This window comes from Drosophila kikkawai, chromosome 2L, assembly GCF_030179895.1.
Source record: "Drosophila kikkawai strain 14028-0561.14 chromosome 2L, DkikHiC1v2, whole genome shotgun sequence".
Classification (NCBI taxonomy): domain Eukaryota; kingdom Metazoa; phylum Arthropoda; class Insecta; order Diptera; family Drosophilidae; genus Drosophila; species Drosophila kikkawai.
In genome coordinates, this window is record NC_091728.1 from 10,957,797 (window position 1) to 10,974,352 (window position 16,556).

General features: G+C 43.6%; 1 protein-coding gene across 1 annotated transcript in view; it reads left to right on the plus strand.

Annotated features, from left to right (window-relative positions):
- Ddr (discoidin domain-containing receptor 2) overlaps nucleotides 1-16,556 on the plus strand; it is a 95,077-nt gene that overhangs the window by 17,364 nt on the left and 61,157 nt on the right. Inside the window, exons 2-3 of the mRNA XM_070289045.1 lie at nucleotides 3,955-4,374; nucleotides 10,917-11,022. Of these exons, the coding sequence (XP_070145146.1) occupies nucleotides 4,041-4,374; nucleotides 10,917-11,022 (440 nt within the window). The 5' untranslated portion in view covers nucleotides 3,955-4,040. The remainder of the gene's footprint in view (nucleotides 1-3,954; nucleotides 4,375-10,916; nucleotides 11,023-16,556) is intronic.

Here is a 16,556-nt window from a genome sequence, read left to right on the forward strand (position 1 = left end):
TGCCCCTCTAGTTGCGTGCCTCTGCGGGGGCGTGGTGCTAGCTGTGAGCTGTGAGCTCTACGCCCCTCTGGGCCATCTTGACAGCTCTTCGAAGCCATCCGGCGAATCGTTTGCATTTACGACTGCTGGGGGCAAAGGTTTTCGCCTTTTACGACTCTTTCCATCGGCTGCGCGGGAATTGTGCATTTGGCCAATGCCTTCAGATGTCTAGAGAATGGGAATAGCTCTGGGGGGAAAGTTGGCCAACAAGTTTGTGTCGTTGTGTAACCATTTTTTAATTCTTCTCACAAATCATATCGAAAATTAGGAGTTTGGGAATAATATATTTAAACTTGATTTTGATTAGACTTTATGGAATAATCAATTTGATTCATCGACGTTAAACAGGAGAGAAAAGTCAAGAGATGTCTCATACAGTTTTTTTGCTAACTCCACTGTGCAAAAGATACCTTGTGTCAGTAGTAGATAGTTAGATATGGTATCTACTGAAGGGTACCAACTATAGATAGATATAATATTTGTAATTTTATTGTAATTTTCCTTAAAAAATCCAGTAAAAACCTTTAACTTTTTCTGATTAATCTGAGAGCACGGGCACAAGCTTAGTAGTCATTTAATATATATTTTATTTAATTGTTTGGATAACTACCCCTTAAATCTTAGAGTGTAACCAAAATATGCAATCTGAAAGTGCAAATTGTTGTATTGCAAATTTCTTGCAACGCGCATGCGCTTTTCCTGTCGTGCTTTTTCCCCCTTTTTTTTTAATTGTAAGCCGGGAGACCCAAAACTAAAAATCTGCCAGGTCGCGAAGGTCGTGGCAAGACCAAGGCAAACAAAAATAAAGAATTGGTCAAAGTCCCGGCAATAGCGAATATTTATAACACCTCCGATTTGCTTCTCTTCTCCCTCCCAACCACAATTCCCGGCCTGACCGCCTGCATTTCCGCTCTTTGTTGTTCCTGCCGCCGCGTCTGGGCGACTTGGCTAAGGTTAAGGTTGCAGACTTTGAAAATAAATGCGCAGAAATTACGCTGCAATTATGCGGCGTCGGAGACGTGGAAAAATTATGGCTCTGGGAATCTTTCGTTTGGCTAAGCGAAAGTTGCCCCGCCACACGGGCAAACCAACCCGCGCGACATATAGTTTATGGCTGTGTAAATGGCGAAGCTAAAAAGCTGGGGCCCTAAGAATCATGGCCAGAAAAAGAGCCTTGTATATGTAATTCAGTGGAAAATTAAAAAATTACAGTTGGCAAGTGAGTAAAGAGAAATGTAATGAATTTGTTTGATATGTGAATGTGGATTGTGATATTAGCCTATTAAGCTAGGACTAGGGTTATTGCTGATGTTCATATCTTAAAGAAGTGTCTTGAAAAATATGCTTAAAAACAAAATTAAGCAAGAAGTAATATACCAAATTATTTAATTAAGTCTTTAATATTACTATCCACCGAGAACTTCATAATTTTCCAATCTCTTAACATCCCAACTCTGTTTTATTCCAATTACTTTCGCCATCATTTGATCTCCAAAAACTGCCGACCATTGTTGGTGTTGTCATGGCATGGCTGTTGCTGTTCCCTGTTGCTGGTGTTGCTAGTGTTGCCGCCACCAGCTGAGTCACTAAAAAGTTGCATTTTATTTGCTCTTCAAGACACGACGCCAAAATTATTGCACTCTCCCTCTGGCCCTGCCCCCGCGATATACCCTTTCTCCGTTTCCATTGCATTTGGCTTTCTTCTTTTTTGCTGCGCTGGTGCTGTGTCGCTGGCATTTAATTGCCACATGCAACACATGTTGCCGACGTCGCCGACGACTACGACAACAACACCAACGCTTGCAAAAAAAGGACAGCTTGGAAAAATTAATAGAAAAACATTTTTTAAACCATTTTTTAATTTCGGCTTTGTGGGCGTCGGACAACGGCACTGATAACAACAGCATACCATAAAGACCCCAAAAAGTGGCGGCAGGCGGAGCAGAGACGAAGCCATTTTTTATTTCTCTTCATGGTAATTGTGGTTAATGTTATGGATATTTTATGTGGGAAATAAGTAGAGCCAGACACTTTTGCGAAAGAGACGAGGAGAGTGGGTAAAATGTTGGATGATGGGAATTTAAATGGAATTTGTGGTGGAAAATGAGATTCTCATTTCGGGAAAAATGGTAGTGTCTCTAAAAACTGTGATGGATAATATTGAGGAACTATTTTAGGTTGGACGGGTAGCGATATCTTTACTATTGGATATTTGGTAGTAATTTATCATATATATAATATAAATTTCTCTATTCACAATGCGATAACCCATGTACCGATTCCTTCTCGATGTACGCACATCCCTCCATCATAAGCCCATCTGCATTTGAATGTTTCAAGCCGCCGGGCCGATCATTTGCCACTCCACCTCGCAACTGGGCTGGCTCTTGCCTCATTGCAGTTGCGGCCGTGGGGAAGCGGGGCACAGAAGTGGGCAGTTGCCGCGAAAAGACCTGCCTGTGGCCATAAAAACTACTAGACTGCTCCAAACTCCGCTCCACTCTCTGTGTGCTCAAGTGGCGGGCGGGCGGGATTGTTGCCATAAAATTGTATGCCTTTATTTTTGGCGACTTTGCCGGCGACAACAGCAACGGCAGCGGCAAACAACTAGCAACAACCAGTCGCCAGCCACTGAAATGCGGCACATTTGCAACTTTGCTGCCACTTCCACTGTCAAGTTGGCGTAAAATTTTTCATTTCGCATATGAAAGGAAGTGTGGGCGCCAGATCCCCCAGATGCCCCTGCTCCCTTTATCGCTCTGTCGTTTGCCTTTCTTCTGCTCTTTTCTTTTCACATTTTATTAATTGCTCGAGTGAATTTTCGCGTCGGCAAAATGCCTGTGAACAGTTTTCATTTTGTTTGCTGGAGCCTTTTGATCTTTTCCTCTTGAGACACTTTAAGCAGATGAAAACTATCAGACGTCGAACTTTGGCCACAGCAGATGTCAGCACAAACGACGACACATCAGCGAAGAAGAAATCTGATGGGCTTTTCAATGATTTAAGCGTTAGAACTTTAATTGAGGGAAATTATGTAAGCAAGTAAAATAGAATTTTAGCAAATATCCAAAGACCTTGTTCCTTAAAAAAAAAAAATATTTAATAAACTTGATGTTGGTCTTAGTTGAAAGATTGAATAAATTGCATTTATTGTCAGTCGGTTTTTAATAAAATTACTACGTACTCAAGTTTGCAAGCAACATTTCTCTTTAATTTATTTTATGAAATAAAGTAAATGTAAGCCACAATGCAAATAGCAAAGTTTTGATAAATATTTTCTTAAATTTATGAACTCCAACTGTATGGTACTCACTCTATATTGGTAGTTCTCTGTCCGAGAAACTTTTGGCAACTAGTTTTTTGGATGCTTTAAGTTTGCCACTATTAAACACAGGCACGGCTGCCGCATTTCCGGCTGCCGGAGGAGGGGCCTAGACCCCCTAGACCCCCCTTCTGCCGGCCGGTTGTGCGCGGCACATTCGTTCAGTTTTTCGCGCTGTTTATATTTTTGTATTTTGACACGTTTTGGCATCGCGCCGAGGGATCCGCTGGGGGACGGCGGAGTTTAGGTCCTCGGTTTTTGTGTGTGTGTGTGTGTGTGTGCGTCTGACATTTTACATAAATTTGTGCTTGCTCAGCTCTGGAAATCGTGCCGGGGAGACAGGCGGCCGCCCTGGGGTCTCCAGTCCCATGACTTGCTGTCATGTGACAAAAACGCGACAGTTTGCAAGGTCACGTCACGTTAATTTGCTGACAATGATGTATTTAGGGGTGGATGGCAGCTCCTCGCTCTCCCAGGACCGATCCCGTTCTTAAAGCCGCGCCAATTAAGCGAGTTTTCTGAAAACCCTCCGCTAACCCCCTGTTAAATTTCCCCGATTTCTCACCATGTCTTTCCCCCACATTTCATTGCAGGGAAGGAGCAACAAAATGTAGAAAAGCCTGTGAAGATTAGCAACGTGCGAAGAAACGCGAAGAGACGAGAATAACGCGAAATCAAAATGCCGGCAATGAAATTACAACAATTGAATTCAATTCATTCACGACCCGCCAGGCGGCGGAACTGCCCCTCTGATTGCCCGGGAACAATTGAAGGACCCTACGGCCTCTGGCATTCGGCAACAAATTATTTAAAAAGTTATTGCCACATTAAGCGTCATGGTGTTAATAACAGTAAAGCTTTATGCTGGCTGACACTGGCTTTGATTTTATTGGCCGACCAGAGCGGGCTGGGAGTGGCCTTCGGAACGGCGGGAGCAGCCGCTGCCGGAGTCGGAGCTGGAGCTGGAGGACTAAGCCCTAGCCCGCCGGGAGGCGCGTCACAATTGGAAATCGGTAAGTAGTAGTGGTAGGCTTATATTTTATTGGCTTTACATTTATTAAACTGGTTAGTAAACTTTAAATTTAAGGCTCTAATTTAAGCCACACTTGAACCCTTAAAGCTTATTTTTTCACCAATCTTTTATGGGATTTTATTTATGAATTACTGCCTTTTATTTATATAATTTAAGCCTTTTGTACATTTAGAATTCATTTAACGATGTAAACATTTTTGAATACATTCAAAAAAAGACAACAAATGCCCAAAAAAAGTCCCTATTCCATCCTCAACCCCTGATATCAATGAGAAATATTCCATATGTTTACTTCCCATGAAGTGAAATTTATGCATTTTTATTTCGACGAAAAGGTACAAAGAAATATTGTGGAAAATATTTAAATGGGCACGTAACAAAGCCAATTGCCAATGAAAAAGAATTTGAAACCGAATTTTATATCGGCCATGCATGGGTGGAGCCCGGGACCGAGCTACCCCACTTAATGCTTCACCGCACACTTGATGCAACAGTTCGGGTATTGACTGGCTGAGTAGAGCCAGGGGTATATCCAGGAGTACAAGCAGGAGCAGGAGACGTGCACTTCATTTCGGAGCGCACTAAATAGTCAGAGGCACAGTGGGATTTGCATTTGCATTCAGCAATCAACATTGAAATCAATCAACCGCAAAGGAAGAGCCCGCTCGACCTGTTCGGCTGCTCAAGTATTTACCAATAACACAGAACCGTAACTAATAAATGCTGGCCCGGAGACCGGAGACTAGAGACCGGAGACCCGGCACGCACTCGACCACAACCAATTACGGGAAATTTACGCAAAACGCCAAGGATCCGTCGACTCCTATTCCGACTGGCCCGGCGATGTCATTAATAAACATGAGGTTGGGCATAAGCCTGTAGTGGCACGGGATGTGCCGGGATAAACGGTGGACGATGGGTGGTGGTGTGGTCAGATGGAGATGGATGCCAAATCGAAGCTGCTCAGCGGCGCTTTTGATAGATGACTGCGTCTTTGGTCGCTCGGACACAGCCGTCTCCCTTTGACTTCAGCTCCAACTGGCGCTGGGCCTCCGCCGCCGCTCATTACCATTGCTGATGGCCGCGTGTGTGGTCGGTCGCGTCCATCACAGCTGGCCGCTCTGAGGAGGAGTTGTTGCCTTGTTGTTATTTCATTCCCGTCGGCCGGGTATAACAAATTATCTTGTTGCTGTGAGCCGCTGCCTCGTTAGCCGGCAGCTTGTTTTCAGCAATCGAGAGATGGCAGCTATATTTCCCAGGGCCGATATCGAGATGCTCTTGGTATATTTTATTCCATATATTAGGAATAGTTTTTAGTCGATTTTAAACCCTTAGCGATTCCTATTCTCAGGGTAAACCAAAGGTAATGAGGAGCACGCACAACTTGTACATATTGTGCTAGAAAAGTACATACCTCACATGTTTTACACATTTTATATTCAAAATCTCGATTATAACTCCAGTCAACCGCATTTTTCATCCCATCATCACATCTATAAAAAAGCAGCACAGAGCTCCCTTTGACAGAGCTCTTAACAAAGCTAATAAACTCTCCTTTGAAGACCGAGAGTGTGCAAAACCAGGCCAGGTCGGTAGCAGGAAATGAATGAAGCCGAACGAAACCCATGTTGATGTTGGTCGTTCCGTCCGTCTGTCTGTCTTATGGTTCAGCTGTTTATTCCAATATGCGAATCTGGATCTGGACCGGAGTCTGTGCTCGCATTCATTTAAATGCGTAAATATCTGCATGCGTCTGCCATATTTTATTTGACCGTAAGCGCGTTGAAATGTTGTTCGAGTTGCTCTGCAGCCTGGGTCCACAATCTGTATTTAAATTGATAATGTTAAAGCGCACTCCGTTTAAATGGTCGCATAAATCGTCTGAAATATGCGTTGAAAAGTGGCCAACAGATCAGGTAAGCCATTCCTGCCCGCACACGGCACCGCACCGCACCGCCAGCCAGCCCTGGTCAGCATGATAAATGTGCGACAGTTAACAATCGGAGGTCAAGTGGTGTCTGGCCATCTTCACCAAGCGACGCCGATCTGACTGGGAAGCACACGCATTTCTGGGGAGAGGAGGTAGTGTGGATGGAGAGGAGTCAGATGCCATGCAGGTGGAATGCGTCTCTAATAAGATACATACTTGATAATCCAATTCGTATGAATATATCTTATAGGGGAATTTCAATCTGCTTGGCCAAAGATAGTTATTAAAACGCTGTAAAAGCTACAAAACAGTTTAATGTTTCGATGAGAAACTGGTTACCGTTCAACCAAATGGCATTTTATCGGTCCACACCACTAATCCCAGCAGTTAGCTAGTCGCAATCCATGTAAATTCATTTCATTTTCGACCGCCAGCCAATTTCCAAGCTAATTGCATGGACTATGCATCGATTTGCACAGTGCTCGTGCGTGGTTTACTTTTACTTTCCAGCACCCGAAAAATATCACGGCCGTTGACAAGTGAGACCCACACACGGACCCCCTTTATTTCCTTCTATTTTGTTTTTTTTTTTGTGGATGGAAAACCTGATATGGAATGCTATTACATGCTGTCTTGGCCAAAACAGTGGCCGACACGATAAACTAAACACCGAACGGCAAACTGCGGTAATGCATGTAATTTGGCCGCGGCTCGGAGGCCGTATCCGCGGTGCCAGAAAATCTCCATTTAAAGTGGCGGCTGCAGCAGCTCTCGGTGGCAATCAAAAGTAAATGCGACACTAAACTGCAGCTCCTGGACCGGAGGGGGCAATCTACTACCAGTATTTAGGTGAAATTCAGTCAACTTGTGGGGTAGAGCATAAAACCAGCTCAGAGCAGGCGTATCGATGGGCATTAAGATTGCAATATAAGCAAACCAATTATTTACGACCTTTTCAGAAAGCCTAGTTCATATAACTCTCGGTGTATCAGGGCTATAAACCATTAAAAACATTAGGCTTTTCTTGGCACTATTGGTTTTTTTTTGCAGCGGTCTATCTATAAATTTTGGCCGCAGGCTCTCGGCTTTGGCCCCAGGTATGCCTCTTGGGTGCAGCTCGGCCAGATGTGCAGATGTATTATAGCTGCAGTGTTGATCGCCGAATGGCGATAAGATTTTCCACGATCCAGCTAAAATAATAGCTTGGCACCCACCGAACGCCGAAGTGCTGCACATTTTGCATGGCCCGGCGATAAATTAAAAAGCCCCTGTCCACGCTTGATAACTCGGCGACGATTAGGGGCCCCCAGACCCGGTCCAGTCCCGGCCCAGACCCGTCCCCTCGACTGGACCCCGAGACATCGAAAATGTCTGTATCTCGGCCTCCTCCTTTGTTCCGGGCGTCGCCGGGCACAGACATGTGTTTGCGCCGATAGAGCGTAAAAGTGAATGCTCGCAATGTGGTGACATGCATTTAAGATGCTTTGGCTGTAAATTATGTTAATTTATTACCATATCTGACCGGAATCAGAGTCCAACATGGATGCATTACAAGTGGGATTTTTCAGCGTCACAAGAAGTGTTTGTAAACATATATCATTTCAACATAAACATTATACCATAAAGATTTGATGCAAGAATAAATTTAAGGAGCTGCACTTGGGTATTTTGGGACACTTTGTTCCAAATTAAGCAATGATAATGTTTAAAAATAGAAAACAGAATTTTTAGCAAAGTTTTCGCTCCCAAATCATTAATTTTGTATTGTTTATGTAACAATTTAAATTTTGATAATTATAATTTTAATTTGTTCCGCCTGTAATCTAACACACTCCCTCTTCCAACTTCCTAGTGGCAAATGATAGCTCGAGGCTCAGTATCGGTGGCTAATGGAGCATGTTTGATGTTTGTCACGTCGGCGTAAATTTTCCACAGATCATTCGCTGGAGGGAGAGGCAGCTACGGGTCAGCTACGATACTTTTTAATTGCATCCGTGAGATACTCGTGCTTTTTACCGCAATTGAAAGCCAATTAAAATGCGTGCGTAATTTGTTTACACTGTTCTCGAGCCCCCCTCGGCTTCAGCTTACTTTCAGCCCCAACGAACCGTGGCCAAAAGTTCCGTTTGGCGAGTGGGCGGCATACGGAAAAGACTGGTGGGGAAAAAGGAGGAGAGCGTCCTGGCCATAAAAGACGCCTTGTTGCTTTTGTTGTTTATGAGCGCCAGCAGATACGCGTCATTAAGCGCGTTTCTGGCGCGTTTTGCTTGCTATTTCCCCGCTGAAACGGTCGCTGGAAAAGTTTTCCCACTGCCTGGGTTTCAGAGAGTGAAGAATGTTGAATACTCTGTAAAGCAGATCTAGAAGATTTGTGCCATGACAATTTGTTTAAGAATAATTCAAGGGGTTAATATTAGTTTAAGTATCTTTTGTTAGACTTCAAAATTTAAATAAGATCCCAACCTGTGCTGCAAAGCAATATCTATGAGGCAAGGATTTAGTTCTGGATGGAACAGATACATAGTCTAATCTCAGAAAATCAACACTATGTGAAAGCTCAATTTTCCGTATCCGAGTGGTTAGAGCTCAATTAAGTGGCTTAATCCCGTGGGAAATGATTCTGCTCCACGTAGCTTCTCCCGCTGTGTCTGCATATGAAAGTGTATCCCGATTGTTTGTTAGCAATTTCCCTGGCTTATGCTTCGCACACACATATAGCTCATGCGCCCCGTTGGCCGTGTCCTCGTGCCCGTCCCGCACCAACCAACACCGCCCCGCCCCGACCCTTTCGCCCTGCATTGAACTGTAAAATTGTGCAATTTTCAATTTCATAAAGTTTCGCGGTGCTCTCCTTTGTTTGTGTTGCCTTACACGCCCAGCCAAAGAGGGAACTTTGAATTATGATTATCGCACACACACGCCACTGCAGTGGACAGAAGTGGAGGCGAGTGCGGCGGGGTGGAGCACTGCGAACGACCAGGCCACGCACTCAAGTGCAGTTAATTAAATTTTGTGCAATTTATTCTGCGCAAAACTTTGCCAGCAGCAACAATCGGAGTTGCCCCGCCGTGCGTTGTTTACTTTTCACTTTGTACTTCTGCATTTCGCCGTCAAAGTTTCGCAAAATGGTTGTGCTTCCCTGGGCCACCGGAGCGATGCTTTCCCCCCCCAGCCGCATTTGTTTATTCGGCCAAATATAACATGCTCAAAGCCACCGAGCATTCTCCAGGCCATCGCCTTTGATTTGGGCGGGTAATCAGCATCCCGTTCTCCAGAGACGATGCTCCATTCCCATAATTGAATAGCGAGAAACCATCACGGGATCATCGATCAATTTCCCAATACCACTGCTTTTGCTGTTAGTTTTTCCCTCATTTACTGCTCAGTTTCTTTTTCAATAATTAAAACTAATTTATGGGCATCAATATGTCATGGGCGTAATGTAAATATGGGGGTTCCCCGGCGGGGCTCCACTGTTGAGTGATTGCAACAATTTACTTTCAAAGTTGTAGCTGTCTGTACTTAATTAAGCAATTGCGTTTTGCCAAAATGAGTTTTCAGAACTGTGGAAAGAATGTCTAGGGAAAAGCTAGAGGAGCTGACCTTTAGGGGGCCAGTGGGAGGTGCCTAGCACATAAATATTAGCAAAGACACTTTGTCAAAGGGAAGACACTTAGTTAGTCATCGCTAATGTATAATATTTTTGTGTTAATTATAAACTGTTTCATATAAGTTAGTCTTTAGACCCTGTGTAATCGTTTTTTGTACTCAGAAGTAGTTTCTTCTCCCCAAACAACTTGATTATTCGCTTTCCGAGATCCATTGCAAGCTTTTCAAAGCAGAATTTCTTGAGCAGCTCTCGCACACTCGAGGCCTTTTCTGGAGCCCAAGTCTTGAGTCCTCAAGATCTTCGATGACCCGAGAGATGAAACTGCTAGAAGGGTCGTTGCGAGTATCCATATCTGCAGATGGCGCGATTGGGCTTTCAAGGGCCAGTCAGCCAGCCAGGCAGCCTTTCTGGGGAGCGGGGCCGGGCCTGACCTTTGTCTAGTTTTCCTTGGCGGTGCCCGAGTGGCTTTGACTTATGGTGCTTAAGCACTGACTGATTGCATCTAATTATTCACTGAATGATAATATTCTTGATATTTTGTGGAAGCGCAAGCGGCGGGGGGATGATGATGATGATGACGGCTGTGTCTCAACGACCTATTCATGACCCTTTCGCGGTCCCTTGGGGGCCGGAGCCCATCATTCTTCGAGTGGTGGTGGGAAGAGTGGAGATGATAATTGCGCTTTTCATGCGTTCTCACAGATTGATGGCGAATGGAAATTGAGTTGCTGAAACGATAGCAGAATGTATCTGCTTTCCCATTTGCTTCGCTTGTCCGGCCGCGTCTTTAATTAATTTATGAATTCGGTTGGACAGGTTAAGAGGAGTCTTTTTTGATTTGATTTCCGATTTGATTTGATTTTCCATTGTTTTCTTCGCTCGAATATCTCAGCCAAATGAGGGGTGATTTCTCATCTTGAAACTTAGTCTTACTTACAGAGATTCGGTTGCATCATTTAACAAATGTGTTTTGTCATTTTAGGAACCTGCAAGCAGCCCCTGGGCATGGAGTCCGGCGCCATTGCGGACTTCCAGATAACGGCTAGTTCGGCCCACGACATGGGGAATGTGGGTCCACAGCATGCCAGGTAAGTGTCAGAGACAGGGGGGCTTCAATTAACCCAGTTTCTGTGATTAGAAGTTCGTTGACTTGAAGCCATCGACCAAGTGAACTTCCTCATTCCGGTTTAAGCTCTGAAACACACAACACCAGAAATCATCGCACACACACGTGTCACCCGATGTCGACTGGAAATGATAAACAGCAATCATCCATTAAAATTTGACTCATAATATGACGAATATGAATACGCCAGTGTGCGCTCTTACCACATACACATAAGACATTCCCTTGTTTCCTGCGTGTACATGGAAATTATTATTATGAATTATTTTATGGCGTGTTTAAATGCCTTTATGTCATTTGCGTCCGAAAAGAAACAGAAACAAGCCGAACACACAAATGACATAAATTAAAGCACAACAACGACAATCATTCGGGCAACAACATGTGCAAACATTTTACATCCACATCGAGAATAATGATACAACTTATGGCCACATTATACTTTGCTGACGTTTATTTGCTCGCCACGACGAGCGGGAAAGGAGTCTTTTCCTGATTTATCTTCATCCGTGAAAAGGGGAAAAATTCCCTGGTAATTATTTAGAAAGTCAAGGGCTGACCAGGCACACACCAGATCATGAATATATAATGCATACTGTCGTACGCTCCGTCATAAACTCATCCCACACACACAAGCACACATATAAACATTTTTTATGAGGCACTTAAATAATTTCCAGAATGTCCCTCAGCCGCAGAATATTGTCAAAAACAAACTCAGCAAAGCAAAGCAAACAACATTGGCAAAGTTTTTCTTTTATATTTCGTTAGCCGGAAACAAAACAAGCCATAAAATAGAACTTTTGGGACAATATTTGAGGGTAATATGTATGCGATAAAAATTTAAATGATGCTTTGGCCTAACGTTGTGGCGAAAGAAGTTTGGCAAATACTACCTAGGATTTCTAGTGAGGTTTTCACAATTATATTAAGACAATGTTTATTTTTTTTTGTAATTTTAATAATGTTTTTGATTTCTGAAGGACTCCTCATAATTTTTAGATCGCAGAGAACTCCACCAGATTTATAAACATTTTTTCAATGTTTATACAAATCTTTCAAACTTCAGGCCTTCTCAGCCAGCAATCAAATATAGAACTTCGAATGAAAGATTTGCAAATCAGCCAAAGAGAAGACTATTTTAAAATTGGCTCCAAAGCAGCATGAAATCAGTAAACAATGCGGGACCACTTCCTAGAAGTCAATCGGAGAGTCACGATTTTTGAGTTACACATCTTTCAAACATATATGTTCCATTCCATAATGGTTCCCCGAATACCCTCATTTAGATCGAACCGAAAGTAGAGCAGAGGGAGTGGGGGACTCCCCTAATAATATACAAAACAACACCAGACAACGGAAGGAAAATGCGAGCGCACGCCAGAAGCGGCCCCAGCAAAATAAGTATACGACCGGAGTAACAGAAATATTGATTATAATGTCAATATCGGCTCCGGGGCACTAGGAGGGGAGTGGAGGGGAGAGCAGGGAAGAAAGGGAAAGGGAAAGACCTCGCATAAAAATAAAAGAAAAGCAATAAAATTATGCAAAGTCAACAGAAAAGCGACCAGCGACAGGCAAACGACAGGCAGGCGACCACGGTGCCGTGGTACGTGTTGACTGCCCCAACTGCTCCACGAACCCCCCTTCCTATATAACCCAGTCCCCCCTCTCAGCCACACACACTCTCTCATACACTCGCACACACTCAAAGGGACAGCCGCTCCGGTGCGCAAAACAAATGTTTGGTAGTAAAAATGTCACACATGGCGTTTTGCATGTGGCGCCCTCTGCCGGCAAAAGATTGCGGTGCGGTGCGATCCGAGTAACGGGAATGTGCGTGCCCGAGCCTAATGATGGCCCCACACCCGCATCCGCATCCGCTCCCGCATCCCTTCGCTCCCATCGATGAGGTGGGCTTTACGTTAAACATGCGCCAAAGTCATATGAATTTTATTACAAATGAAAAAGGTTGCTTCACATGAGAGACACAGGGACAGCGACAGGGACAGCAGTTGGGGAAAATTCACTCTCTCCTCGGCATGATAAATGAAAAAGTTCGCGGCGGGGAATATTCAAGGGGTTAAAGTTGGTTTTTAAGTTCCGCTTGTGCAAGATTTATAGCGTGCCTTCGGCCCACTTGGCAGCACTACAAGAGTCGATGAAACTTATTACCTTGGTAGCCTACTTTCAGGGCCTCGGATTGGGGAAACAAAAGCGAAACTAAAGCCAGAGTGCAAATTATGCCATCGGCATTCTTTATGAGCCTTACGTGACCAAAAACTCTTTGCCTATTTTCGTTTCACTTCTTCCACTTAGCCCCCGCGCGCGTATTCTACGACTATAAAGCTATATCCAGCGATATTCGGCTCTATTTTTTTCATTTTTCCAGGTGGGAAATGACAATGTGCGGGATTCATTGCGTTCGGGCGAGCATGAGAAGTCCATATTCATGCGTGAATTTTGATGGATGTCTCCTAATGAAAATATGCGACTCACTCTGTCGCTCACTCCCCCATGGCAGGCAGGCATTTTTGATCGCTGAGTTATTTTCGACAGGCATCACGGACCCTACGCTGCCAGTGCCTAAATGTAGGCTACACATAAATTTTCCCTGCCAGTTGCGAACTACATACATTCAACAAAGTGTGTATATGTATGGGAAGTGCAAGCTGCTGTTGTTTGGCAGTAGCCGGGGATAATTGAAGCAATTTGGGCAAAGTCGGTGGCGCGGAAATATGTTCCCTAAAACTTGACGGCTTCTAAAAAAGGGGAAACACTTATTGATGTTTGCTTTTTCACATTCTACTTTAGGGAAGAGCAATGCCTTGGCCAATCAGCTATAGTAGTTTTTGAATTATATAACCCTATGGGTCTCCCTCACTGTTAAATATATACATAAGCAACCTTTTTAAAGCATTTATATCTATCAGTGACTTTATTTATTTACTTAGTCCAAATAATAATCGATTTTCAGCTAAGAAAAAGTCTAGAAAAAGAAACAAACTCCATTCAATCTGTACTGGTCTGCATTTTCGCTTCTCCGCAAATCGAATATTCCCTTGAACTCCACTGGCAGACAAACTCCAACTTGAGCCGACATTAACATTTGGTCGCATTCACATTGACTTTGACTCTCGACGTGATTCTGATTCTGAGGTGACACCCCCAACCCTGGCTGTCCCCGAACTGATTGCAAATCGTTGTAAGTTTCTGTGGAGGAAAGTTTCCTTTTGCTTTTGTGGTTTTGTGCGTTGGCGCATATGAAATGCAGCTTTCGAGTTCTCACAGCTTTCCGGCAAAAACTTGAATCGAGAATGCAATGATTTTTGATTTCACACTGTCATTACGGGAATGGGAAAACAATAGAAGGGTCTGGCTGGGGTATGGCCTTCTCCGAGCTCCGTCAGTTCTTTGATTTTCCCTTAACGGTACATAAACCAAATGGGTCAATAACTTGCTGCTTATTGCATGCTAAGCTGCCATCACATTATACGTACTTTTTCCTTTTCAACTGCTTTCCCAAAACCCCCGTTTCTCCGATACGTATTTCAATCAGTTGCAGACTTGTAAAGTTGCTTTGCTTTTCTTTTTCCCCAATTTCCTCCCGTTGGCTCGCTAATTTCTTTGGCGTTTCTCCCATACGCCAGACTACAGAAGTTTGCTTAATGGACTTATAAGTCATTTAACTTTATTAATCAGTGCCGCTCCACCGAAGCCTGGTAGCAGGTGAGATTAAACTTTGAGGGTCAACATCTTGAGGGCATTATTCGACAGTGGATTCCATTAGAAGTGGGATAACTTTTATAAATGATATAAACTGATATACACTATACAACATTTGTAAATGAAATATTCTGTAAAATATTTATTTATACTTGTTTTAACATTTACTCAGCTAATTTCACAGATACTTTCCTTAGTAATCGAACTATTGAACTATTCACGAACTTTAAACAAAACACCCAAAGGCAGAAAGTCCGCATGTAATGGTACTCCAATCAGCGGGGAGTCCGGTCAAACAGAGCTTTTGCAACTCCTCCAATTAGTGAACCGCAAACCATTTCCTTGTTCTCGAGGTATATGTTAGTTCCGCCTCTGAACTCTATACACCTTTCGGATCGAATCCTTTGTGATGGTCCCTCAACGCCCAGAAAGCCCCACCTCTAATTGCCGCATTAGGCGCTGCATTTCCTCCCTGCCAAAGTCAGCCATGTTGCCAGGCCACAACAACTGGGACTGGCACACCCCCAAACGCACATACATACACACACCCAACCCAAACCCTCGCCACTTATCAAATTCACCTTCCATTGTTGCTCACTCGTCGGCGGCTGTCGCTCACTTAGTCGCTTTTGGGGGGCTCTCGCCTGTCAGTGGCATTGATTTTCGCTTTCGGCATAGTCTGCTCTTAGGCCCCCGCCCAATCCCAGTCCCAATCCCGGGCAGGACCCGCAGCTCCTGCGTGGACCTAGCACTGATTGCGATGTGCTGCCAGCTGGCTGCCAGCTTCGGCCACCGAGGCAATCGCTGTTAACGCGTTTTCCATTTTATTGCATTAATGTTTGATTTGGTTTTTCGCCTTTTCCCAGCTACCCTCGGTGCTTAATGTCGGCCCGATTGAATTGATTGCTGCGTGTTGTCTGTGCGTCCCTGGGTTAGAGGTGGCAGCGTGCCAGTCACGAGCCCAATAAATGCTTCACTCCGGCCATTCGTCAATCGAAAAGTTGACTTTTGTCGATGTAAGAAGATTACCTATTGCTTTCATCACTAGTATGTGTTGAATTTATACAGACTATGAGTAAAGATATTATAATTTAATGTCACGTTAATGGAAGTTACCAAGAAAAGCATCGGCACTAGAGTAAACTAATTGACAATTGAAAAATACTTGTTAATAATAAGTTATATAATAACCATACAAAATAAGGTAATTAACTTATCTGTAAATTGAATACTTAAGCGTTTGTGGTGTCTAAAAATCTTTCAAAAACTTGCTCTGTAACCGAGGATAATATTAAAGTCTTAAAAGAAATCACGATGTTCATGAATTTTGTACATTTTCTATTCGCTTTTAAGAATCTTGCCGCTAGTTTCCAACACTTTTCTTGGAAATGGTTCAATTGAATCTCGGCATTGTTTCGCTTCAGCTGTCAGCATATCCCTAAGAGCCAAACAGAAAAAATATCCAAACATCCCCCATAGCCCCATTCCCAAGCGCAGCATTCAACCCCGACAAATGGTTGGAGGTCTCCTAATGTGTTAATGTGCTTTTTATGTTACAAATGAGTCAATTTTTATGATTTAAGGCCTGTGCTTGGCTGTTTGCCTCATCGGATTCGAGTTTTGATAACGGTTTGGCATTTTTCGTACATTGATTATCGTTAGCAAGCTTCGCACAGTGGGACAAGTCAGTTGAAAAGGGCTAAAATCATTGAATTCAGAACACAAAATTCTGGAGCAAGGAGTGCTACGAAAACCTTAAACGTATATGTG